The sequence below is a fragment of the Pristis pectinata genome, chromosome 4 (assembly GCF_009764475.1).
Source record: "Pristis pectinata isolate sPriPec2 chromosome 4, sPriPec2.1.pri, whole genome shotgun sequence".
Taxonomy (NCBI): Eukaryota; Metazoa; Chordata; class Chondrichthyes; order Rhinopristiformes; family Pristidae; genus Pristis; species Pristis pectinata.
Window position 1 is genome coordinate 41,960,706 of NC_067408.1, and position 25,896 is coordinate 41,986,601.

The 25,896-nt window shown below is 38.7% G+C and overlaps 1 protein-coding gene across 1 annotated transcript; it reads left to right on the forward strand.

Moving 5' to 3' along the window:
- The first annotated feature begins 2,367 nt into the window (after nt 1–2,367).
- Nucleotides 2,368–25,060, forward strand: atp6v0e1 (ATPase H+ transporting V0 subunit e1). The gene is made up of 4 exons (XM_052014530.1): nt 2,368–2,525; nt 3,616–3,663; nt 22,887–23,013; nt 24,601–25,060. The coding sequence occupies exons 1-3, from the start codon at nt 2,422–2,424 to the stop codon at nt 22,978–22,980; spliced, it is 246 nt and encodes an 81-aa protein (XP_051870490.1). The 5' UTR covers nt 2,368–2,421; the 3' UTR covers nt 22,981–23,013; nt 24,601–25,060.
- Nucleotides 25,061–25,896: the final 836 nt, after the last annotated feature.

Here is a 25,896-nt window from a genome sequence, read left to right on the forward strand (position 1 = left end):
TGGCATCATAAATCATGGAACCATTTGGCTCACCATGCCCATGCTGACCAGTGGGTACCCATCCATATTAATGCCATCTTCCAGTACTTGGCCCACAGCCTTCTATTGCCTAGGCAATTCAAATGCTCATCTAGACACTTCTTAAATGTTGTCAGCAACTCTGCTTCCACCATTCTCTCAGACAGTGTATTCCAGGAACTGGATGAAAATGGTCCCCTCAGATCCCCTCTAAATATCTTACTCCTTACCTAAATTTATGTCCAGTAGTTTTATCTACCTTTGATATGGGGAATAGTTTCATGCAGTCTATCCAATCTTTACCCGTCATAATTTTATATGCCTCAATCATTTCCCCTCTTAACCTCCTCCCCTCCAGAAGAATAGACCTAGCTTCTCCAGTCTCTCCTCATAATTGAAACACTCTATTCCAGGCAATACCTTGGTCAATCTCCTCTGTACCCTCTCCAACACTATCACATCTTCCCTATAGTGCAGTGACCAGAACTGCATGCAGTACTCCAGCCATGGTCTGACCAATGTTTTATAAAGTTGGAGCATAACTTCCCTGCTCTTGTTGTATCTCTCTCCACAGAACTTGATCTGTGCTGGGGGTTTCTAGCATTTTCTATTTTTATATCAGATTTTCAGTATCTCTGATTTTTTTTATCTTCAGGGGAATTCAGGGTTTGATTTTAAAAAAAGAATCTTATTGGCAGGTTTAGAGAATTAAAAATGGGGAGGGCCATACAAGAATATAGAATGTATGGGGGGAGAGGTACAAACTAGTAATTAGGAGGGCAAAGAAGGAGCATGAAATATCACAGGCAAGCAAGATTATGGAAAATACCAAAATTTTTTTGTGGGCAAATGTTGCTCAACCTCTGCAGGGAATCTGCAAGGTGCATAGGATCTTAAATTCATGAAGATTATACTAAACAGATAAACGACAACCCTGTACAGTAGCATAGGGGGTGGCACAGTAGCATAGCGGTCAGTGTAATGCTATTACAGCGCTAGAGACTTGGGTTCAATTCCCGCTGCTGCTTGTCAGGAGTTTGTACATTCTCCCCATGTCTGTGTGGGTTTCCTCTAGGTGCTCTGGTTTCCTCCCACAAAGACGGACAGGTTAGGAGCTGTGGGCATGCTGTGTTGGTGCCGGAAGAGTGGCGACACTTGCGGGCTGCCCCCAGCACATGCTTAGCAACGCAAGAAGACGTATTTCACTGTGTGTTTGAATGTACATGTGACTAATAAATAAATGTCTTCTTATATCTTGCACATCCTTATCAAATTACAAGAATCCTATCCATGTATAATGATGCCTTCATTTGCCTCAGCCATTTATCATTGAAGATTTCACACACTATTACCTCAAAAACTTGACTATTTCTTCACTCCATTGTGTTGTTTCAACTGCTTCCTGTCATAAACTCAAACATCCAAAACCCTGCGATCCCTGTCCCAGTTCACACCAATTCCTGTTCATCCGACACCCTTGTTCTTGTTGATCAATGTTGTTTCATGATCCAGTACATTGCCATTTAAAATTTTCAACATTGCTTTCAAATTGCACAATGGTTTCACTCCTCAATCTCTGTAATCTTTACAAATCATACTGTGCTCCAAGATTACTGCCTCACAGCTCAAGCGAATCTGCTTCGATCCACATTTCTGGCACTGTCTGTGTGGAGTTTGCATGTTCTCCCTGTTACCTTGTGAGTTTCCCCCGGGTGCTCTAGTTTCCTCCCACATTCCCAAAGACGTGCGGGTTGGTAGGGCAATTGGCCACTGTAAATTGCCTCGGATGTCTAGGTGAGTAGTAAAAGTTGGGGGAAGATGATGAGAATATGGGGCGAATAAAATGGGATCCGTGTTAATTGATGTTTGATGGACTCAGTGGGCTGAAGGGCCTGTTCCTATGCTTCATAACTCTATATTAAAGGCAAGAGGGTAATCGGGGAGCGAGGAGGGCCCGTTAGGGATTAAAGTCACATTTAGTCCCAGACACTGCAGATGCTGGAACCTGGAGCAAAAAAAAACAAGAAGCAGGAGAAACTCAGCGGATCAGGCAGCAGCTCTGGAGGGAAATGGACAGTCGACGTTTTGGGTCGAGATCCTTCATCTGGACCGAAAGGTAGAGAGAAGAAAGCCGGCATAGGGAGGTGAGGAAGGGGTGCAGCAAGAGCTGGCAGCGACAGCTGGGTCCAGGTGAGGACACGAATCCCCAGAATCACCAGCCGGCTCGGCACATCGTCGGTCGCCGTCAATCAACCGCGGCTCGATTGCGACGTTTCCTTCGTTCTGTCAGGCCCCGAAGGGGGCACATGACGAGGGCGGGACCAAGTGGTGGCGTCATTTCCGGCAGCTGGTTTCCGGGAGGCTGGCGGCGTTAGGTGGAGGAAGGATAGCCGTGGGCTCGCCATGGGTTACAGCGGTCTAACGGTGCCCATCATCGTCCTCACCGTATTCTGGGGTGTAGTGGGCGGCGTTGTGCCTTGGTTTATCCCGAAAGGACCAAATCGAGGGTGAGGCTTGCAGGGAGTTGGGGGCGGTGGGGGAGCTGGGCTTGCGGACGGGACAGCTCAGACGCCCTTCACTCGGGGCTGAATCTGCGTCACAGCACAAGCAGGCTCCGGGGTGAGCCCGGGGCTGTAACCTCTCCAACAGGCACTTGGGTGGACACGGCGAGGAGAGAGACCTTGCGGTGGGGAAATGGGATGGGGTTGTGTTAGTGGAGGAGAGGCAAGGGCGATCGAGCAGGAGAGAGCTACTCGTCCGGGAATCGGCGAGAAATCTGGGACGTGAGGGAGGCAGTAGTAGTTCGACGCAGTGTCTCTTACTATGAGGGCTGGGGTGAGTAGTGGGAGGGAAACGAGAGAAGCGATATAATTGTTAGCACGAGAGGTGGGAATGAGAAAAGTGACTGAAGGAGCTGGTAATGCTCCTGGTGGGGACAATTTGGGAAAGTATAGAGCTGAATCTATGTTGGAGAAGTGTTTCTGGGATGTTGGTATTGGTGAAGGCGGTGTTTGGGGGGAGTAACCTTAACGCTTTTCATAATTGACTTTGAAGCTGTCAGTGTTTTTATTCTTGTATTTGCGTGATTCATTGTAGACTGCGTAGATAATGAACGGCAGTGAATTACGTGAGGCTAAGATTTCGGTAGTCAGACTATGATTTCGACTGTAGTGTTAGCACTTTGTATTTGCATAAGCACCTTGTGTATTATAACACGAACTGCATTAAATATTTCTCAGTTAAGTAACATTGATATACAAAAGCTTGTTGTAACACTGAACTAAATACTTTTCAGTTAAGTAACATTGATTTAATTAAGTGAGACTAATGGGCATAAGAAAATTTGATATTGATTAAACCTGTTTGTCTAGTATCCAATTAATGTAATGAAATGAATTTCACTAGGGTGCTGGGATGTAACCCAATGTAAATAGTGCACACAATATGATGTAACCAGTAAAATGATTTAGCAAAACAAATGGAAATGTTCAAAAATGCTTTTAATTAGCTTTGTGTGGCATTTTGTTCATTGGCAGCTCTGGCAGAGAAAATAGTTTTTAAGGTATTTGATGCATTAAAATTTTCTTTCTTCCACAGTGTCATTAATACAATGCTGGTGACGACTGCTGTTTGTTGCTACCTTTTGTAAGTATAAACAATGTTCCTGCTGAAGGATGCTTCAAGTACATCGTGAACTGATGCTATTTCTATAAAATTGTCAAGATCTGGGTGTTGCTGTCCATCCCTAATTGTCCTTGAGAAGGTGATGATGGTAAGCTGCTGCAGTCCTCCTGGTTCATCACAGGACCAAGTAGTGAGCTCCAGGGTTTAGACCCATTGTTGAAGGGCTGGAAATATATTTCCAGGTCAGGATGTTCTGTGATTAGTTATACACCATGGAAACAGGCCCTTTGGCCCACTGCGTGCATACATGTTGACCATCGAGTACGTATCATTGCTAATCTCATTTAGCAGCACTTGGTCTGTAGCCACCTATGCGTTGCTGATTCAAATGCTTGTCTAGATACTTAAATGTTGTAAGGATACCTCCACCACCCACTCAGGCAGTGCATTCCAGATTCCCTCAGATCCCTTCAATCTCTTATCCCATACCATAAGTCTGTGCTATCTAGTTTTTGATACCTTTACTATGGGGAAAAGTTTCCTGCTGTCTAACTTATGTCCCTCATAATTTCTTATATCTCTATCAGGTCCCTCCTCTGCTCCAAGGAAAACAAATCCAGCCTATCCAGTCCTTGTAATTGAAACATTCCATCCCAGGAAACAACTAGACAAATCCCTGCATCATCTTCAGTGCATCACGTCCTTTCTACAGTGTGGTGATCAGAGCTGTACACAGTACTTCAGCTCTGTCTAACCACTATTATAAAACTGTTTCATAACCTTCCTGCTCTTATATTCTATAGCCCTGCTAATATAGAGTTCAACTCTATTGCTCAATAGAGTTGAAGCCTGTCTTTCATTGTGTATGTCCTACACTTATTAATCATCACACATGGATAATTTTGTACTGAGCAGGACTAAATTCCAACTGATCAATATTGTTTTGGAGCCTGAGACTACCTTCCTTCCTATCAACCTATCACACCAGTCACTTCAACTCCCCCTCCCCCAGAAACACTGAGAGTCCTGGTATTGACCCCTGTGGTACCCCACTAGTCTCAGGCTTCAGTCTCAAAAACACCCTCCACCATCACTGTCTGCCTCCTATTACCAAGACAATTTTGAATTCAGCTTTGGACTTGAAGGACATCCTGGAGATGATGTTCCCAGGTGCCTGCTGCACTTCTCCCTTCTGGATTGTAGAAGTCATCAGTTTGAGAGGTCCTGTCACAGAAGCCTAGGTGAATAACTGTAGTCATTTTGTGGATATCGTTTGCAGTCATTGTGTGCTAATGGTGTAGGGAACGAATGTTTAGGGCGTGGATATGGTACCTATCAGGTCGGCTGCATTGCCCTGAATGGTGTTGAACTGCATGAGTCGTACAGCATGGAAACAGGCCCTTCAGCACAACTCACCCGTGCTGACCAAGATGTCTTAGCCTGCATTTGGCCCATATTCTTCTAGGTCTTTTCTATCCACATATGTCTAAATGTCTTTTAAATATTGAAATTGTACCTTCCTCTACAGCTTCCTCTGGCAGCTCCTTCCATATATCAACCATCCTCTGCATGGTAAAAGTTGCCCCTCGGGTCCCTTTTAAATCTTTCCCCTCTTGCCTTAAGTCTATGTTCGCTAGCTTTAGACTCCCATACCTGGGGAAAAGACTGTGTCCATCCACCTTATCTACACCCCTCATGATTTTGTATCTCCATAAGGGCACCCCTCCACCTCCTCTGCTCCGGGGAAAATGGTCCCAGCCTCTCATAACTCAAACCCTCTAGGCCTGGTAACATCCTCTTGAATCTTTTCTGCAGCCTTTCCAGCTTAATGTCATCCTTGTTGGAGATGCACAAGTGGCAAGTACTTCACACTCCTGACATGTGCATTGTAGATAATGGAAAAGCCTTGGGATGTCAGGAATGAGTCCCTTGCCATTCTGATGCTTCTGATCTGCTCTTGAGTTTGTTGCCAATGATGGCCCCCAGGGTATTGATGGTGGAGGACTTGGTGAGGTAATTCCACTGAATGATAAGGGTAGGTGATTAGATATTCTTGTCCGTCGTTGTTATCATCCATCACTTTTGTCGCTACCACTTATCATCCTGTGATTGATGTCTAGATCTTGTTAAATGCAGCTATGGATAATTTACTGAGTAGCTGTGAATAAATATGTATATTGGGCCATAAGCAATTATCCCTACTTCTGACCTGATGATGGAAGATCATTGCGTCAAGGACCTCGTCCTGGTTAACTTCTGAGATGTTGTCCCTTCAGCGTCCAGTCATCTTCCTCTGAGTGAGGTATACTTCAACTATGGGTTGCTTTCTCCTTGATGCCCTTTAACTCAAGTTTTGCCAGGGTTCCTTGAGACTGCAATCAGTTAAATGTGGGCTTGATGTCAAGGGCAGTTTATGTCACTTGGAATTCAACTCCTTGGTCCAATTTGCTTTCAGATCACATCTGGAGCTGGGTATCCTGGTGAAACCCAAACTGCATATCAGTGAGTCAGTGCTACTTGATAGCACTGTTGATGGTAGCTTCCATCACTTTTATTGAGACTGGGTGGTAATTAGCCTTTTGTGAATAGGACTAACGTTGTGTAGATGCCAGTGTTGCAACTAGTTCTGAAGCTGAGATCTACAGTACTGCAGCTGGGATGTTGTCTGGTACCATGGGCTTCACTGTATTTGGTGCTCTCGGCCATTTCATAATATTACATGGAGCAAAGACTGGTTTCTGAGATGGTAGATATCTCTGGAGTAAGTCGAGATAGTTCATCCACATGGTACTTCTGGCTGAACATGGTTGAGAATGTTTCAGCCTTTATCACTTGTGCTGGGCCCCACCATTTTTGAGGATGGGGGGTGTTGTTGAAGCCCCTTCGCATTGTTACTTGTCATCAACTATTCATAACTAGATGTGGTTTCTCATGACATTAAAATGTATGGAAATTCTGGCATTTCAACTTTTTAAACTAGCATTTTTGGTGTCTTTCCTTCATTTTGTCTCTTCCTTTTGGCTTGTGCTTTTTCTAAATTATCATGCTGCTTGTTTGATGTCTAATTTGGATTGAACTGAAATTCTGCCAAACAAGTTAAAAGACATTGTATTTAGCCCTGCCATAAACATCAGTCGCTGGCTACCAAACCATTTGACTGAATGTGTTCTTTCTGTGTCATGATGCACTAATAACTCCATCCCCCTCTGTACTATTGTCTGAGCTGTACCAGACTACTTGCACATGTGACTCCTGTGAACTTTTGGACACAACTGTGCTGTCATTATTGCCTGCTTGCACCTCTTTTACATCTTCTGACTCTACCTCTGCTTCAGCTGGTCTGATTAAACCCATGCTTTTCTGGCTCTAAACTCAATTCCCGAACTCCAACTGAGTTCTGTTGGTCATCGTCTCTACATTCACAGATCAGCATTGGTTCCTGGTTAAGCATTGAATCACAGCAATTGGAGCAGGTCATTTAGCCCCTTGAGCTGGTTTTGACTTTTGGTGTGTAGTGTTACCATATACATGGTTTGGTCCCATAAAATTCCAATACTCTTTCATTGCTTTGGTTAACATTCTGTCAATCTTGGAGGGATCTTATCAAGTGCTTTCTATAAGTCCATATGAATAACTTTCACAGACATTCCCCGGTCAACTACTTCAGTTACCTCTTCAAAAAAACTTTCTTGTGTTCATCAAGTATCTAAATTTTCTGTCCTGCTGCACTGTCACCACTGCAGTGTAGTTCTTTTTAAACAATCATTTTTTGCTTGCGTAGTGATGTTTTCGAAGGTTAAGCAATGTTACTGAACTGCCATTTTTCTAATAGTTTTGTGTTGAAGATCTGTTGCTTTTTATTGGTATAGACTGTTTCTGTGTTACATTATTTTTTAGGAAAACCTCCTTCAGTGATCATTTATTTTACCTGCCTATTTTTTTCAGTGACAGTTTCTGTCTTATTCCTACAAAGGCAACCTTATTGAAATACTGAACCTTTATAACTTTTTCAGGGTTCTTCCTTTCAAACATATATACAATTTTGTAATTATTAGATGCTAATGTGTTGAAGGGCTGGTAACAAAATTTGGCTTGTTACAAATCTGATATGCATGCTTGTTGTTTAACCTACCATTCCAGAAAACTTTCTTGAAACTGCTTGCCTCATTATGTAGGCACATATAATTATGATTTCATTCTTGGCCACTAAGGCTGCTGCTCTTTCACTGTCTTATAATTTGGTATAATGAATTCCCAATTCTGACTACCATATTGCAAGCTGAATTTGCTTGTGCAGTGTATTCATTTGTTCCTTGTGCTTCATGTATTTGCATAAAGAATGAATATTTGGGACCTGCTGTAATCTGCACTTCACTATAATTCTAAATAAACAGTGGAGAATAAAAACAGGCCTTTAGGCCCACCACACCTATATCAACCTTTTTGCCCATTTGCTCTGATCCCATTTGCCCACATCAGGACTGTATGCTTCATGCCTTGGCTATTTAAGTGCCTTTCTAAATGTCTCCTAAATGTAGTAATTGTATCTGATTCCACCACTACCTTTGGTAGTGCGTACCAGATATCAACCACTGTCTATAGGGGGGAGAAAAAACTTGCGCCTCAGATCCCCTTTAAAATCATCCTCTCACCTTCAGCCCTCTTGTTTTTGAACAATGAAGAAAAGATTTTGACTAGCCTATATATGCCTGTCATAATTTTTTTCTTGCAATGAGGTCATCCCTTGGCTCCCTTTGCTCCAGGGAAAACAAGCCAATTCAATCTGTCCCCATAACTGAAGTCCTTCAGTACAAGCAACATCCCAGTGAATCTCCTCTGCACTCTCTCCAATGCAACCACCACCTCCCTGATGTGGCAACTAGCACTACATAATGCTCGTGTAGCCTAACGAATGTTTTGTAAACTTGCAACAGAATGTCCCAACTCGTATTCTGTGCCCTGACCTATGAAGACAAGCGTGCCATATACCATCTTCACCATCGTACCTATTGGACTGCAGTCTTTCTGTTCATTCCTCCCTTGTGGTTTCATTAAAATTTTGTTTTCCAAGTAATTCCATTAAACTGCTCACCTTTTTCTTGAGTCCAGCATGCCTCCACCTCAGCACCTCCTCCCCAAATGGCCTTGCCTCTTCTTTGTAATCTACCCTAACTCATCAGTGTTCCTCCAATTCTCCCTCTTGAGCATGTGATTTCAATTGCTGTTTCATTGGTGGTTGTGCCTTCATCTGCCAAGGCTCTAAGCTTCAGAATTCTCTCTTATAACCTCTATTTCTTTCTTTTCCTCCTTTTAGACACTCTGTACTTTAGTCATCTGCTGTAATATCTGTGTGGCTTCAGAATTGTATCAAAAATTAACACTGAAATGCTTTGGGACATTTTTAACTGCATTAAGTACTATGTCAATACTTGCTGTTGTCTTTTGGAAGGGAATCGTAGCTTTTATGAAAAGGTGGAAATGCAGATAGATAATTATCGTATTTTTGAATAGTCCTGCAGACTTCCTGCGTGGAAGTCTGGTGAATGCTCTGATTGTGGCTAATGCATTCATTTGAGAAATCAATAGTACAAAAAATAATGTTAGTACATTCCAAAGAAAAATATGGGTATCAGAATTAAAACTGCTTTCTAGATATTTGTCATATTATTGCTTCCAATGCATTTGATGGTGCAGGAAAGAGATCTTGCATGTGTTTGTGTCCTACCGTGAAGTAAATTATTTGCAAATATTTCAAGTGTGGTTTGTGATATTTTGCTTTGTCCTGATTCGAAGCATTTTGTGGTAACCTTGAATCTAGAGCATTGTATTAAGTGTTAAACAAGAAAAGGTTTGCTGTGTAAACAGGATTTTCTGAAACGTTTCTGATGGTAGACGTCAACAATGCTGATCTTGCAGCTTATGCAGATTTCTAATAGGTGGGTCTGTTAAACTGAGGTATAATTTGGTTCAGTCTTGATGTTGGGATAGGCTGGATTGTGAAAGCACCCTCTTATTTTATAATTATAGCAAAGTGTTTTCATTACACCTTAAAATCAATAGCGCTGTCTGTAGTAAGACCATGTTGAAATGGAGAAATTGTTGTCAGTGATTCTCCCACTGGGTCTGTCATTTTTGCAGATTTTCTCATGTTGAACTTAGTTAAAAACTTATTCTCATTTGGAAACACTTGAAAAATATTGTTGCATGAGAGGAATGTGAGTTTTTAGTACAATTTTAATAGAATATTGTGTAATTTCCAGTCATGTTCTCTAGAAATGATTAAACCTTTAGTTTTCACTTGTTTGTTGAGAATTCATCAACATGATAAATTAAGGTGAGTATTTTATCACTTTTGCTGGAAGCCAGTGCTTGCCTGAATCTTCCTCCCAGTAACAGAGTTATGAAAAGGGAATGCTAGATATGAACAACTTCAAGGTCAATAGTAAGTAGTTTTGTTTCACAACTGACTGAAATTCAAGATTTTATCAATCTGCATAAGCATTGTATTGATGAATCAATACAATTAGATTTTTTTAATACTTTTTTCCCCATTCCCCACAATTTCCAGGCAGGAGAAATGTTCTTTGCCAATACATGTTCCCCTGTTAAGGTGGATTTCAATGGACATGCTATGGAATTGGATCCAACTTGGTATTCTGATATTTGGCATACTTCTTCATAAATCCAATATCAGTACTCACAGGCAGCCTCTACATACTGAACCACGGGTGATTTTGTTACTTTGAGAGCGCCAACAAAAGGCAGAGATTTGCAGCAGGTTCCTGGCACAGTAGCAGAGAGACCAGGGATTTTCATCAGGTTCCAAGCATAGCATTGTGTAGGCTGAGTCTTCCTTAAAGTACAGCAGGTACATACTGTGAGTATTCAGCCTGGAAAACCAAGATTGGTATAATGAGTTGGCAGCCTGCAGGGCAGCATCAATTGGGGTCCCAGTTTGCTTAAATTCTTTTGGCATTTGGGGCCAAGTGGCTAACAATTGTAATCAATTTTACAGCAGTGACCTCAAATTAATTGCATTTGATTACACCATTGAGCCATGGAGTGTTTTTCCATTGCTAGCAATGATTGAACACTGAATGCCATTAGTCATATAGAGATTGGCCGCACAATGCTTTACAGAAGTGGCATGGCAAAAGCTGAATTTGCAGACTTGAACTTGGTCTTAGATTCTTTGAATTAACTTCAGTGGAATGTCTTATGGTTGCCTGTGAAGCATTCTGTCACTTCCTGAAAGTAGTAAAGAATGAGGAACAACTGGGTGGGACTTCATAATTTCTCAATTTTTCTAGTTTTGGTCTTTTTTTAAATCCAATTTCCTGTTGGCTATTGGTCAAGTTTTATTATAATGTCTCTTGGATTTTGTTCCTTTGCTAGCCAATCAATTTTTATTAGAAAATGTTGGTTACTTAAATTTGGCTGACTTTGTTATATCATTTTGTAATCTGAAAGTTTACAGTATTGAAATAGAACAGCAGGTGGCACTATGAAGTATAGATATAATGTCAAAACATTTAAGGCCTGTGCAGACAATGATTAAGTGTTCACGCAGAATCTTCTTGTTTCAAAAAAAAAATTAGCTTTAGTCTACCAATTCATTATACCAGTCTTGGCTCTGCAGTCTGAATGCACACAGTATGTACCTGCTGTACTTTAAGGAAGATATCTACTCTGCTTACAGTGCTGTGCTCGGAGACTGGTGAGAATCCCTGGTCTCTCGACTGCTGTGCCAGGAATCTGCTGCAAATCTCTGTCCTCTGCTGGTGCTCTCGCAGAAATGAAATTCCCCGTGGTTTAGTGTGTGGAGGCTGCCTGCGGGTGCTGATGTTGGATCTATTGAATAATATTCCAAATATCAAATCAGCAAGTTGGACTTAATTCCATATTGTGTCCATTGAAATCCACCTCAACAAGGGAACTCGTATTGGCGAAGAACTGTTCTCCTACCTGGAAATTTGGTGGGTGTGGGGAGAAGTACAAAAAAATCCCATTGATAAGTCAGCTAAATTGTTAGAAATTGTATGATTCCTCAGTTGGCTTTTTACTAATGATTACAATCAATGCAAATTGAAGTGGGCCATCAAAAAAAAACAAAAGAATATTTGGTCTTTTTTAAATTGAGAAATACTTTAACTTTTATACCAAAAGAGCAATCAACATCCTCACCTGATTCTGCATAGTATCTTGAACATCTAACTTTAGCCCAGATCTTTAGCAGCTGATTATATAGCACCAAAAGTATAGATAATTGTCAAAATGGAGCTTTTGCCCACTTTTCAGCACAATTTTGTGTTCTGTTTTAATGGGTAACATTTATTGTATGAACCTGAGCTTTCCTGAAACTTTGCTTTAAGTCCTTGAGGCAAAAAAATTGAATACCGTAGAAGACTTCGATGAAAGTGAAAATAATTTTGTTGCATGAGTTCCTTGTAGAAACTGGCCGACTTCCATTTTGTGGATCAAGTTCTATTAGTTGTACTCAGCAGATAAAATATTGATAAAATCTGATTGCGTGAGATTTTAGACCAGGATATTTCAGTAGGGCTGTGGATAAACAGTTAGTGATCATAAAACATATGGGCTTCTCTAACAATGCAAAAAGATTGTAAGTTTTTGTTGTTCAATCTGATTTTGTCTAGTGTGCTTTGGTTAATGAATATTTTTCGGGGTGGATTGGCAACATCTGTATGAGCATCCCTGAGTCTACATGCAGATTATCTCTTAGAGTACAGTGCCAGTAGAAGAGGGGCTTCGCCAGTAGAAATTTGAGGAATACCGAAACATACCAAGTTCTTGGAGAGCTTTACGATGTAGATGTAGGAGTGATGTTTGCCCTGGAATGGATGTCTAGAGCCAGGCTCAGTCTCAAAAAGAAAGGGTTGGCTGAGATGAGAAGAAATTTTTTCACTTAAAGAATAATGAATCTTAGGAACTTTCTCCCCAAGCTTACTGTGAAGGCTCAGTTGCTAAGTATATTCAAGATAGATCAATAATTCTTTTGGCTGTGAAGAGAATTGAAGCATAGAGAGTTGGTGCAGGAAAGTGGTACAGAGCCATGATTTTATTGAATGGCAGAGAAGGCGCATGGGGCTGTTTGGCATTCTAAGAATCTGAACTAAACAAATAACAGTAAAAAGAAATTTCTAATTTAGTACCAGACTACTTGGAGTTGAGCATTGATTAACAGGGTCACACTTTTTCATGTAATTGGTTGTTGACCTCAGCTTGTTCTGTTGTGCTCTTCGTTTGTAGCTTTGTTGTGTTGCTGCACTTTTGAATATTTTTAAATAGTGCTATTTTGCAATTAAGGCATTCTGATTCTAATATCATTATTTTAAATAAAGCACTTCATTATGAATATTACATTCCCCAACTGAAATCCCTTCATTCCCCAAAGCAATATCATTGTCAAGACACTTTTGTTGTAGAAGTTAATAATTGTTAAAGGGAGTGGAAAGGTGTGTGGTGAGATGGGGCTTGGTGAATTTGCACCAAATGATAGTATTTTTTTTCATTTCAATTTCTTGTTCCCATTTGGTTAACTTTTTTGGGGGGGAGGGGAGTGTGCAATAACTGAAATTGAGCTTTTTTCACCCCAAATTTGACTGTGGTCCACTCTTTACTAAAAAGATCTTCTCATTTGGGAAGGAAATATCTGAGTAACCCAAGTTACAAGATTAAAACATAAGTATGCATATTTGAAGAAAATCCAGATCATAAAGTTCTGGTTTAGTCTTAAAATCATTCCTGGATTGATGCAAAGTGTTCATCAAAGCAAGTGGTAAATTGGCTCTGTAGTCTTCAGCTCCAATCAGTGTGTGGCTTTCTTCAAAACAGGATAACTATTTTAATGGCTTATAGCTAAGTGACTAGATCCCAAAGTCACACATTTAAAGCATTTGTGGAAATGAAGGATAAGCCACCTTTAATTTAACATGCTGTTTAATTAACAAAAAATTCTATCTTTAAAATCCAGTCAATTGATTTAGCATCTTTATATGCTGTTGTTTCTTGTCCTAAAGCAAAAATCTTTTTGAGGCAATAAAATTCTAGAAGCGAAATACAGGTGATCCCCATGTTAGAGGTGTTGCACTCCATAAAGCTTCTAAATGGAGATGTATTCCTACAGGATGTGTTTTTTTTTCTCTCTCAACAGTAATGATAATACCTAAAGCAGCTGCTGGTTCAGGGCAGGGTCCACTAGAGGTTTGCTTTGGAAACTGACAAGGCAAATCTCAAGTGGCCAACAGCTGTGCTTGGAGAGATGAGTGACTTCAGATGCTGTGCCAAGCCCTACAGTGTTAACTATTGCACAAAGTCTTCCTTTAGCATCAAATCTTTGTAAAATATCAAGTTTTGCATCCAGTGAACTTCCTTTACATGGTTGTATAGGTTTAGAGCTTGCACTTAAAAATTGCTGGCCCTGTTTTAGACATCTTGAGGTTAAATAATATGGAAAAGACTTAAAACAAAATTGCTAGATGACAAGATGAACCTACCACATGAAAATAAGAGCCATGTTTTCTGCGCATCTGTCAAGAAATGAGTTAATAAAAATAGACAGTTTGTTGTTTCTTTAAGTTTGTTTTTAATTTTCTTTCACCATATAAATTCTGTAAGAGCAAATTTTATTCCACATTTTGGAGTTTTTGGGTAGTGATTTGTGAATTCCATTAGGACAAATTTCTGCAAACTGGCTGTAATGTGGGGGCTACCTGTACTATGAATGTTGGAACACAATTTGGTAGTACCCAGGTCAGGCAGCATCTGTAGACAGTTAATGTTTTAGCTCTGATCTTGGTTTTGACAGTATCTTTAGAAGCTGATGTTGATGTAGGAGTTGATGGAAGTACAGATAGGTTGTGCTGGCAGTTTACTCCTATTTGTATCAAGATTGGTGTGTGCATTGTGTACCACACTGGTTAGCCATATTCTAGCTCTGGATGAGATTCTTTTTTCTAATATAACTCTAAGTAGGGTAAACTTGATGGATGGATTTAGCATTGCCTCCCTGATGCTTTGGCAATGATTGCAACCTGGGCCTGATTTTGTCCAAAAGTTTTGACCACAGAAAGTGTAAGTTATTTGAATTTAAAGTCATTTTCCACTGTGCACAAAAGATTCTAGTTCAATTCATGATCATATCTAAGTCATATTCCTCTAAACGTCTGCTAGGATCAACCTTTTGGCTTAATTTATTTTTTTTTAAAAACTTAGTTAATACATACCGTTCAGTTTGTTATTAGTAAAACAAGCAGAATAATTTTTAAAGTGTAATGTCATTTGCAATTGCATTCCCCAGATCATACAAAACTTCCAAAAGTTCAAAACTGAAGCCTAAATGGCAGTGCCTTTGGAAAACTGAAAATATTTGTTTAGGTGTTCTAGGCTTTAAAATTGAATTTCAGGAATTCCTTGATTGAGATATCTAGAGTTACAAAGTTTTCTTTTTTTCTTGTCCCCTTTCACTTTGTGTTTGGGTTTTTTGTTTATTATTATTATTCAGTTATTTACAAGATGACTAAAATAAATTTAAGCTCTTAAACTGTTGGTGTGAACATCAGAAAAATTTCCAAACCAGAACTCTTATAGTACTTGAATGTCATCACTTTTGCCAGTTTCCATCCTGCTTTCACTTTCACATGTCCGTCTGTGATTCTTCCCTTTCTAGATTTTTTTTGCCTCCATAAGGATAGGTTAGTCGCCAATATCTATTATGCCTAACAGACATATCGTCTATTTCCAAGGATGTAGTTCTTGGGTTTTTGCCTTCCACCCCCTAGGCTCCATATTCAATAGGGAATCCTTTGCAATTTCCACCACCAGGCACATCGTCCCCTCCCCATTCAACATTGTGAAGGCACTATTCGCCTTGATTTCCTGGACTGCTCTTCCATCTCTGCCAATCATTCCCATTCTCATGATACTTTCACATACAACTGGAGGGGGATGAACCACCTGCTCTTTTACGTTTATCCCTTCTTAACATCCAGTGTCTCAAACAGTCAAGCAACAATTTAATTCCAACCTGGTATAATGCATTTGCTACTCATAGTGTGGTTTCCTCTGCATTGGAGAAACCCTATGCAGATTGGGAGACTACTTTGCAGAATACCTCTTCATTCTGCAGGGGTGACTCTGAGTTTCCAGTTGCCATGTTAATTCTGCATTCCATTTCCACTCGAACCTGTGGACTCCTACTCTGTTCTAACAAAACCCAGTGTAAACTTGAACAGTGCCTCATCTTCTCTCTAGGTGTGTTTTAGCTTTTGGGACATGATAACAAATTCAACAGTTTCAAATAACTTGCTTTTCTTTTATTGAACTGACTAGTTACTCTGTAACATTATCCATTGTAATAGTAACTCAGTTTTTCTTTCCCTTCTGACACTACTTGATATGCTCAGAATTTCTAGTTTGTTGTTTTCATATTTCAGCAACAGTTCTGACCTTTATTTCACAGATTTAATGTCAGTTTGATATCTCTCTCTATAACTTTTATCATTATTCTGTTAACCAGATATCTCCATAAATATTTGAGCAAGTCCAAGTTTGCCCATCAGTTATTCCCTTAGTTCTATCCATTCCTCCAAATAGTTTTCTTGCGTTCCCAATTCTGATGCTGGATCTTCAATCTGAAACATTAATTTTCTGTTTTTCCAGAGAAGCTGCTGACCTCATTTCCAGAATTTCCTATTTTTGTCAAATTTGATGGAAACTGCAACAGTGCTTGACATGTTCAGACTAGAAATGTACTTCCATTTATTGTGAAATCTACATTTTTAAACCATATAATATCTTTACTAGAATATCCTTGTTTAACTTCAGCATAAATGGCTTTGAGATTCTTGCTGCATTGTCAGAGTTCCTTAGCCAGAGCTATTGACCATTTAAGTTTTAATAGGAGTTCTGGTTCATCTTTGCAACATAGTGGACAAAGTTTGACTTGTAAGCTTGCCAAATACTGTTGTTTATATCTTCAGATTGTAGACCCAATAATCAAATTTAACTACAAAAGTGCACTAGATCAATTTAGAAATTCAAGAGTGTAATGAATAAGTGTTCTTTATACTTTAAGTACCATTGTATGCATGCAGTAATGAAAATTCTGGCAATTCTGCTGTGTTTGTTGGTAAAATATAGAATCAATCAGTTTCATTTGTGTGAAGCCATTGCCACCTGGGTTGGGATAGCAGCCATTTATGAAGTGGAGCTAATCAAGGTACTAATTTGAAAGGATAATAGGTTTTCCTTTAATTACATTCAAGCAAATATTAATAACTGATCTATGTTGGAGTCTTGATCTCAATAAAACATAAGCTACTTTCAGCAAGGAAGCCAGCTACCTTGAGATCAGACTAGTTTTATCTGGGTCTGAAGGTCTGGCTAAATTGGCTGCAAACCAAGATTTCTTCTAGTAATGTAGTACAGAAGAACACTCATCATCACCTTGTTCTGTTTATTGCAAGGACGTTTCTCTCAATCTCAGCTTTGCAGAGTGGGAAACCAGGTTATACAAGTGTGTTTTGGCTGCTGCTCTATATCTAAGCCTATTGTTTTTATTGCATCTGGGATTTTTCCACACAGCCTTGCTCTCCTAGCTACCTTTTAGTTATCTCTCCCCTATGATCAATCATAGCACCTTTCATTTCTTTGCACTTGTGAATTTCTAATTGGCAAGCAACCTTTGTCCCCAACAATTTCTATCCCAGACCAGTAACTGTTTTATTTTAAAAATAGCAAAAATTAATTCAAGTCCCAACAAATTTGAGGAATGAGAAACTGTTGGAGAATAAGGAAATGGTAGAAAAATTAAACGTTAATTTTAGAAATTAGAGGAAGGAAACAAATGCTCCTGGAAATGGTAGAGAATAAGCAAGGAAGGTATCAAATAAATTAGTTTCTGTATGAAAAATGGTATTGGAGAAATTAATGGGACTGAATTCTGATAATTCCCCAGGACCTGATGACTTGCATTGGAAGTTGTCATCTTCCAAAAATTCCGTATGTTCTACAGTCGTTCCCGTTGATTGTAAAGTACAAATGTACCACCACTATTTAGGAAAAGAGTGGAGAGTGAAAATAGGAAACCACACGTTAGCCTGACATCAATAGAAGGGGAAAATGCTGGTACCTCTTAAGGAAGTGGCATTAGGGTACTTGGAATATAATAGGATTGGTGGAGTTAATATGGATTTAACCATTTTTGACAAATGAATGGAATTTTTTGAAATTATAAGCAGCAGAGTAGATGAAAGAGACCAGTGGATTTGGTATATTTGCACTCAGAAGGCATTACAAGATTGAAACAAAATTGAAACACAAGGGATTTTGGGGGGGGGGGGGGGGGGGCGGGTGGGTGTGGCCGGTGAGGTGGTAATGTATTGGTATGGATAGAGAATTGGTTAATGGGCAGAAAACAGGAATAAATGGGCCATTGGGTTTTGCTTGTTTTATAATGTTTCCCTTGACAGGTATCTAAAAACTGTCTTGAAATAAGTTGCCTGATCAGGACTGAGATGATAAATTTCTTCACTCAGTGAATCCTTACACAATAGGGCCATTGAGGCTCAGTTGCAGAGCATATTCAAGACAGTGCTTTTTTTTGGATATTTAGGAATTTCAGATATACAAGGATAGTGCAGGAAAGTGGCAGAGGTAAGAGGATCAGCCATGATTTCATTGAATGGTGGAACAGGTGCCAGGGTTGAATGGCCTTCTGTTTACTATATTGAGTTCCAATTTTGCCTTTTTACTATAATGCCCTTTTTTCTAGGTTTGACTCATTCTTGGATTAGTGTCAATTGCCCCATCATCCTGCTGATCAACCAATCAGCATATCTGCCAAGCACTAATCCTGCCAATTCAGCCCATCTAATACATTTTCAAACTCTTCTAGCAGATCAGTAATCACTTCCCTTTCCTTCCAAAGATTGTACAAGATCAGAGCCATCTGGATTCATTATTAGTGATTGTACAGACATCGTGTGTTTGACTGAATCTTGTTCCATGACTGGCAGCTCTCTTGCCACTTACTGAGGTACAGGCCACCTACAAATGCTAGACTTATGCATGCCCATATCCACAAACGAGATAGCATAATAAATTCAAGTCCTTCATGTGTACACGTTTGTTCCTACAAACAGAACTAGTTCCTTTCTCCTCCCCCCCCCCCCCCATATTAAATTTCCGTGTATTTTCTGACTTATGGATGCTTGTAAAAATGGAACACGTTCATTAACCAGGGACAGCTTGTATTCTGCATGACCATGCTCTATCATTTCCTCATGTCCAAATTGTTATGGCAGTTCTGCATATCAGCATGTTGCAGGACCTGTAGGTCAAGTTTCAGTCAAATAAAAACTTGATCCCTACCCACACCTTGTATCTTACACTTCTTTATGACTGTGACAAATACCAGTCTTTCAATTGCACAATATAGAGGTACTTAATTTGTATACAATAATCTGTGCTATTTAATATAAAAGTAATATCTAATTGTTGAATGATGCTCTGCTAGTGAAACACCTTGGCTTATTAGATACCTAATGGAACTTGATATATTTAAGTACTCAGCCATTCTCTTACTAACCAGCACAAAGAAACCAACATCTTGAAAAGAAAAATACCTTTTCATAGGTTTGTGACTCAACACTTCAAACTCTACTTATAGTTGCACTGAAGTAGTGTCATAGTGAAAATAATTAACAAATTTAATTTGCATAGCACTCTCTGCAAGCAGCAAGATCAAATATATTGGTGATAAAATCAGTAGGTGAAAAGACATGGGTGTGTGCATCATAAAAGAACCAGGCAGAAGATGGCAAAACAAAAGTGCTGAAAAATCTCAAGGACTTTAGGTCTTCAGCAGAAGCTGACAGATTAGTTAGATATTAGGATGACTAAAATTTTGGCCAAGACTACAAAAAATACTGTCAAAAGGAGGTTAGGAAGATGGAGAGTCAATGGGAATGTTGAGATAATGGAAGGAAACTCCAAAGCACCAAGATACCAATTGAAGGGCCAGCTGCCAATTATAAAGGTTTGTATCATAGGCTAAAGTTGGAGGACTGAGAAGTACAAGTGAGGAACTGCAATGGATGGTCATGCAAGGCAATAAAGGTATAAACGAAAGAGAGAATAACTAAGATGGTCATGTCCCCCATTGTAACAAAGAAATGCAGGAGTTCCTTAAAGTTTAAGAAAACAGCTTGTATTCTTGGATATTGAAGTAAAGTTACTGTATGCTTGAAGTTTGTGTTGGTTGTGATGTTCGAGGATGGATTAGGGTCAGAATGAGCAAAGTTGCAAAAAGCAAGGTTTGCTTAATATCCTTCTGAATAATGTAAAACAATTATTTCTTTGAACAGTTCTTCTGTAAAATGTTAACAGGTACTTTTGGGGGGGGTGAATAGTGTGACTTGTACAGGGGAATTTATGGTAAAATGGGTAAGTGGAAAGAACAATTGGTTATTTGAGAAGCACACAGTGGCTGTTGTAAAACAAAAATGAAAGGCACTGTTGTTGGACAGTCTGTTAGTCGATATGTAATTTAGGAAATGGCCTGGATTCTGGGCAGACTTCCTCTTGATTCATCAATGAATTCCTAACATTTTGTTCCCTCATTTGGATTCTGGTGTTGCTGTTGCAGCCAGCCACCTATAATCTGTTCTTGTGCTGGGGTTCACAAGAAGCCAGGGATACCATTCAACTTATTTCTCTGATCTGTTATAAAAGAATGGTCTTTTGTTTTACAAACTGCTAGATTTAAACTAAATGAAAGATGTCTTTTTTTGGTATTTTTTCATCTGAAGTATAAAATGTGGCACAGATATAGGTGTGATTATTATGTGACGTGCGAGAGAAAATGCATTAGTCCTAGTCATGCCTTTGTTCCTAAGTTTTAATGAAATACAGGGTTCCAATGACTAATTACTTTCTGGCTGGAGTGCATGGCACTTATTTATTCTTTCTCCTATGCCTGTTAACTTTGGCTGCATTAGTTGAACACTCATTGAGTCAGAGGTCAAATTTGAGACTTGAATGCATTCTGAGGCAAACAATTAAATACAATATTGCGTGAACTTTACATTAATGGTTCATTTTTCATATGAAATGTTAACAATTCTAAAAGATTCCATAACTATTGAGTAGTGATTTCTCTGATCTTTTGTCTTGATGTTTGAGTCATTCCAGAAGCAAATTATTTCTGTTTAATTATCACACCGTACTTAAAGTTCACTTGCTGTTTAAAAAAAAATTGGGATATCCAGAGTTCATGAAAGACCCTGTATGAAAATGTCCTGGTATCCTCCTCTTTCCTTTTCTGAAAGTGTTGACCCTGCTGGAATACATCCCACATGTGGTAGTTTCTCCTCTGGTCCAAGTGAGTGAATTTGGATTGTTTAGCTGGAATAACACAACAACTGAACTTGTATGACCAAATTTGGCGGCTCTGCCAATTATCATACCTATCAGAGCCATTGCTGAAATGAGTACCCAACACAAACTAAACTGAAACCTTACCACATTTTCATTCTTTCTCTCTTCCATCTTAAAACTGTGCAATTCATGCAGAATATTTGATTTACTCCATATTTTTCTTCTGTACCTCAAGTTATTCACCTCCAACTTAAGTTCTTATCCTTGCATTTGTCTCAACTTATAATGCATTGTTTTATTGATGGATATTTTATATGTAAGGAATATAATCTACTTAGTGGTTCACTGATGAAATTGCTAGATAAGCAATCCAAAGGTTCAGCTTAAATTCTACAATACGTTGTGAGATTGCCTTCAAATCTGATCAGTAGTTGTCAGCAAGCACCTAGTACATAGACTGAAAGCTGATGGATTATTGTAAAAACCCTAGCTGGCAATTTGGAAAAGGAATAGCAGCCCATCCTATATAGACTGTATGTGCCCTCTTGTACATTAAAAAAAACTACAGCAATTGGGGATGTTCTTTCAGAAATAGTATATGTGGCCTTGCAGGAGTGAAATGATGTGATAAATGATTATCTACACAAGATTTGAATGACTAAAACATCAATTTAACTTATTAAAAATAAAAATTGTTCTTTGCTATTACTGATACCTTTAAAGCTCTGTTACTAAAAGCACAGCAAAACTTGACAGCTATTTGTGCCAATCCCTTTCTGATACTGGATCGAACATCCTACTTGAAGATCATCTCTAGCCCCATCCTGTTATTTTAGCCTGTCTGAGATTGGGCCTGAGATGACTCTTCTGACAGTGTTGCTGTTTGTCAAACCAATATAGCTTTTTGGAAATTAAGTAAAACTGAGACTGATTTAAATTTGTAGTGTGAATAATAACATTGTTTGATCTCAGCTGAATATTCTTTGGTTTCAAGCTTTAAACAGTTTGCTCTATTAGTTTATTGTCTATTGTAGTGAAGTTCTGAATTGTACAAACTTCTGATAAGGTGGTGAATAACAAATCTCAAAGATCTAACAGCAGTATAAACCATATTCTGCCATCAGTTAACTGCCACGTGATCTGTCTATTGCCTTGAGCTGGTTCCATGTTATTGATACAAACTACTGTCATGGAGCAGGTGTTCTATCATTTTTGACATTTTATTTGCAAAGTGGTAATGAACTTGATTATCCTTGAGTGGGACTACTGATGACTCAAAGCTGCTTTCATTCACATGAGCTTGTAAACATTGCATCTTAACCCCTTCACTTGCAATTCATTTTGTACCTTGTCTGTTAACAGCAGTATTGCATAATGTCTACTTTGATCACTTGTCATCTGGGCACTGAGCCAAAGATATCGGGCAATAAACCATATCATTAAGAGGCATTTAGACAGGCACACGAACATGCAGGGAATGAAGGAACGTGGATCACATGCAGGCAGCTGGGATTGGTTTAATTTGGTATCGTGATTGGCACAGGCATCATAGGCCAAAGGCCTGTTCTGTGTCATATTCCATCCTTAAGCTGATATATCTGAAGTGACCGATCAATATTTTGGTATTGCTGGAGTGATTTTTTTTAAAAGCACAATTCTAACTTAAAAAGACAAACCATTTAAAACTGCAATTTAATGTGTCTTAAGTTGTCTGGTATGTTGTTGTGACTACTGGAGACAAATCATGACTGTTACTTTTTTTTCCTGTTGCGATAACATTTTTGATGGAATTAAAGGTTGGAATAAAAAGATTCTTTTCAGCTAGATTTTCTTTTATCTTGCAGCTGGCTAATTGCAATCCTGTCCCAGTTGAATCCTCTATTTGGTCCACAGTTAAAAAATGAAACAATCTGGTACTTGTTCTACCAGTGGCCCTGAATTCATCAGCAAAAAGCATTCTATGGAGTAGAGGTGAGCTTTTTTGAGGAATTATTTTACACAATATAAATCCTATTTGTTTTAGGGTAGCTTATTCAGTGTGTACAATACTAATATTTCTGAGCTGAGTAATGACCTTGGTATCTGTCTTGAGGACTGGCATTTCGCCCAGTTTTTGTTTGGATAAAACTTGCAAGATGTTAGGTATTTAAAATAAAAATATTTGCATTCAAATTGACGACTAAATTGTAAGGTTTCAGACTAATGTTAGCCATCACCTAGTTTAGAAAGGACAGAAATGATAAAATCTATTTTAACCAGGGGTTGTGAAATTGTGCAGTTTAGTTCTGAATAGGATAAATAAAATTAGGATTGTGAAAATGAAAACCTGATTTGTTTGATTGTATAATGCATTGACTGGTGCTGGCTATTGCCTTGAATTCACAGTTAAAGGTGGTGGGGATGAGGACAGTAGTGCAGTTGGGGCAAGGGGGACCTGATTTTAAAATTCACAGAAATGCCCACTCCACAAGCAGTGTGCTGGTGTTTCCACATCTGCAATCTTGACCCATCCCACTCAATTGCTCAATCTTATAACTTTTTTTCAAATAACAATACAATTCTTGGTGGGAGGAATGCACAACTTCTGGTCCTCCATAGCTGCATCTTTCTCTCCGGTAGCATCTTCATGAATCAAAGCTACAATCTTTTTCACCAGTTATCTCCAGTGGGATGCCTAAAAATGTAGGCAATGTCATGACTTTACAGTTATAACTTTGCTTCCTTTGTGTGCTGTCTCTCTGGTTTCCACTCTTAACATTTTTGTGCTTTTGAGTTAGCAGTGTGCAGAAGAGTAAAAGAACATACCAGAACTAATAATGTGGATAACCATAACATGGATCAACTAATCCTCCAGAGACCTGCATTTCATTTGTATATTGTTTCTAAATCAAAGAGCTTGTCAGCCAAATTGCTTTTTACAACAGTTAACAATTGTCTGTTGCATCAAGTTTTCAACATAGTTTATCAAATGGCAGGAAGTTGCACCACTTTTATAATTTCAAAATTTTATGCTGAGTAATGTTATGAGAATCAGCTGAATTAGTTTTGTTCTTATCCAGATGTTTCTGAACACTTCCTACAGATTGTAAGACTACATATCATTTACATGTATACCTGTTAAAATTGACTTTAAGATAGCAATGAAGACTGGACCACATTCTTAATTGAGTTGTGCTTACATAAATTAAACATTGGGGTCATTGGGAGAACTGGAGTATATTTTATTGTCAGGCAGCAATAAATCCATAATCCATTGCATTATATTAAAAACAAAGCACTGAATTGAATCCAGTTGTGGAATTTTTGTCATCCTTCATGTTAAAACCTATCCATTAATATTGCTCAGATCTTTTTGACTTGACAAATGGGAGTGGGCATTTAAGATGTGTGGTCACTTGTTGCTGTTCTGGAAGCAGCAGTGACAATTCTTGGTTTTCTTTTGACTGTCACGCCACTTTTTTAAAAAGACAATTAAAAATTCAACTGAATGTTGATCTATGAAAGTTGATGTGTTGTGGATACTTGTTTATATTTTATGCACTGTTTTTCTTTTTACAGAGAATGAAAATGCCTTAAACTGCAAATGATTATTTCTTCTGCACCTGAGTAACTTTAAAATGGGAACTTTTCCAAACAACATTCAACAGCATGGATCAATTTGAATTCTGAATTCTGATTTATAATGTGTGAACTGGAATAGGTGATACTTGGCAGTTGAAGTAATAAGACTAACAAGTATGACTGTTTAACAGCAATGTAGTAGTAATTAATTATGTTTTGCAGCAGAGAACTTTGAACATTTTTTAAAACATTTGAGCTAAAGATTTAAAACAGAACGTAGAACTAGGGGAAATGTGTATCAAACAAATGATTATTTTGTGATATTTTTGTACCAACCTGATTGCATAATGCCTTATGAAAATGTGGAACTAGTTAATATTTTCTTGCAGGTTTTGATTTCACTAAAGAACACAATTTAAATCTTGGGAACAAACAATTTAATAAATTCTTAAAAATACACTGCATAGCTTATTCTCTATCAAATATCTATACACTATTCTTACATTGACATTTTATGCAAGTGCCAAACTCTGCCATCAAGAAATTAATTTGGTTTAATTAAGAAAATATAGTAAAATATTTATTCTGTGGGTCTTAAACGATATGGAAGCTTCTTTGGCAAAAGCCTCTGGGTTTTTTATTAATTTTTCAGATGAGGCATGTAAAAGTAAACTTGTCCTAAAACATTCAACAAATGGCTTTTCTGTGAAATGAAAATTAACTAGAAATTTGCCTGGAAAAAGTGATCACATTGCTGACTTAATTTACTTTTAACAGTCATGATTAGAATTACTATCAGAGTAGCATAGATTCTGTTTCAAATAATAATTGTTATTGTAGCCATACTTGGGTTTGAGCAAAAGGTTGTTAACCTTGCTCAGGTGAAGTAGAATATAGAACAAACAAGACAGCTAGAAAGTGATAATAGGGTAAAGTAACCTTGGCCCAGATCATGCTCAGCCCATTCATCATTTCCTGCCCTTGCCCAGCCTATTCTGTGGCCGTGCTAAACCTTTCATTCTGAAGGATTTTGAGGCCTCACTGCCAAGACCATCCTGTGAAGCAGAATGGTCTGCAAATGGCAACTCTCAGTTCACCTTTAATGTTGGCCATATGTTGCAAGTCTGACAAGTCGAGGGGTTAGCCAACTGTCAAGCTTTTTCCCCCAGCTCTTTCATGGGTGGGATTTGTTCTGGCACACCCAGATGATGGAATTATGTTGCAAAAGATCTTGCACAGGCCATTTGTTTTGAACTAGAATGGCTTTGTACAGAAACTCTGGAGAAATTGGAC

Excerpts from the sequence above, each read along its gene's own strand:
- atp6v0e1 (XM_052014530.1), top strand. The coding sequence starts at position 2,422 with ATGGGTTACAGCGGTCTAACGGTGCCCATCATCGTCCTCACCGTATTC. Across the intron at positions 2,526-3,615 it reads CCGAAAGGACCAAATCGAGG|TGTCATTAATACAATGCTGG; the intron begins GTGAGGCTTGCA and ends TTTCTTCCACAG. Across the intron at positions 3,664-22,886 it reads GCTGTTTGTTGCTACCTTTT|CTGGCTAATTGCAATCCTGT; the intron begins GTAAGTATAAAC and ends TTTATCTTGCAG.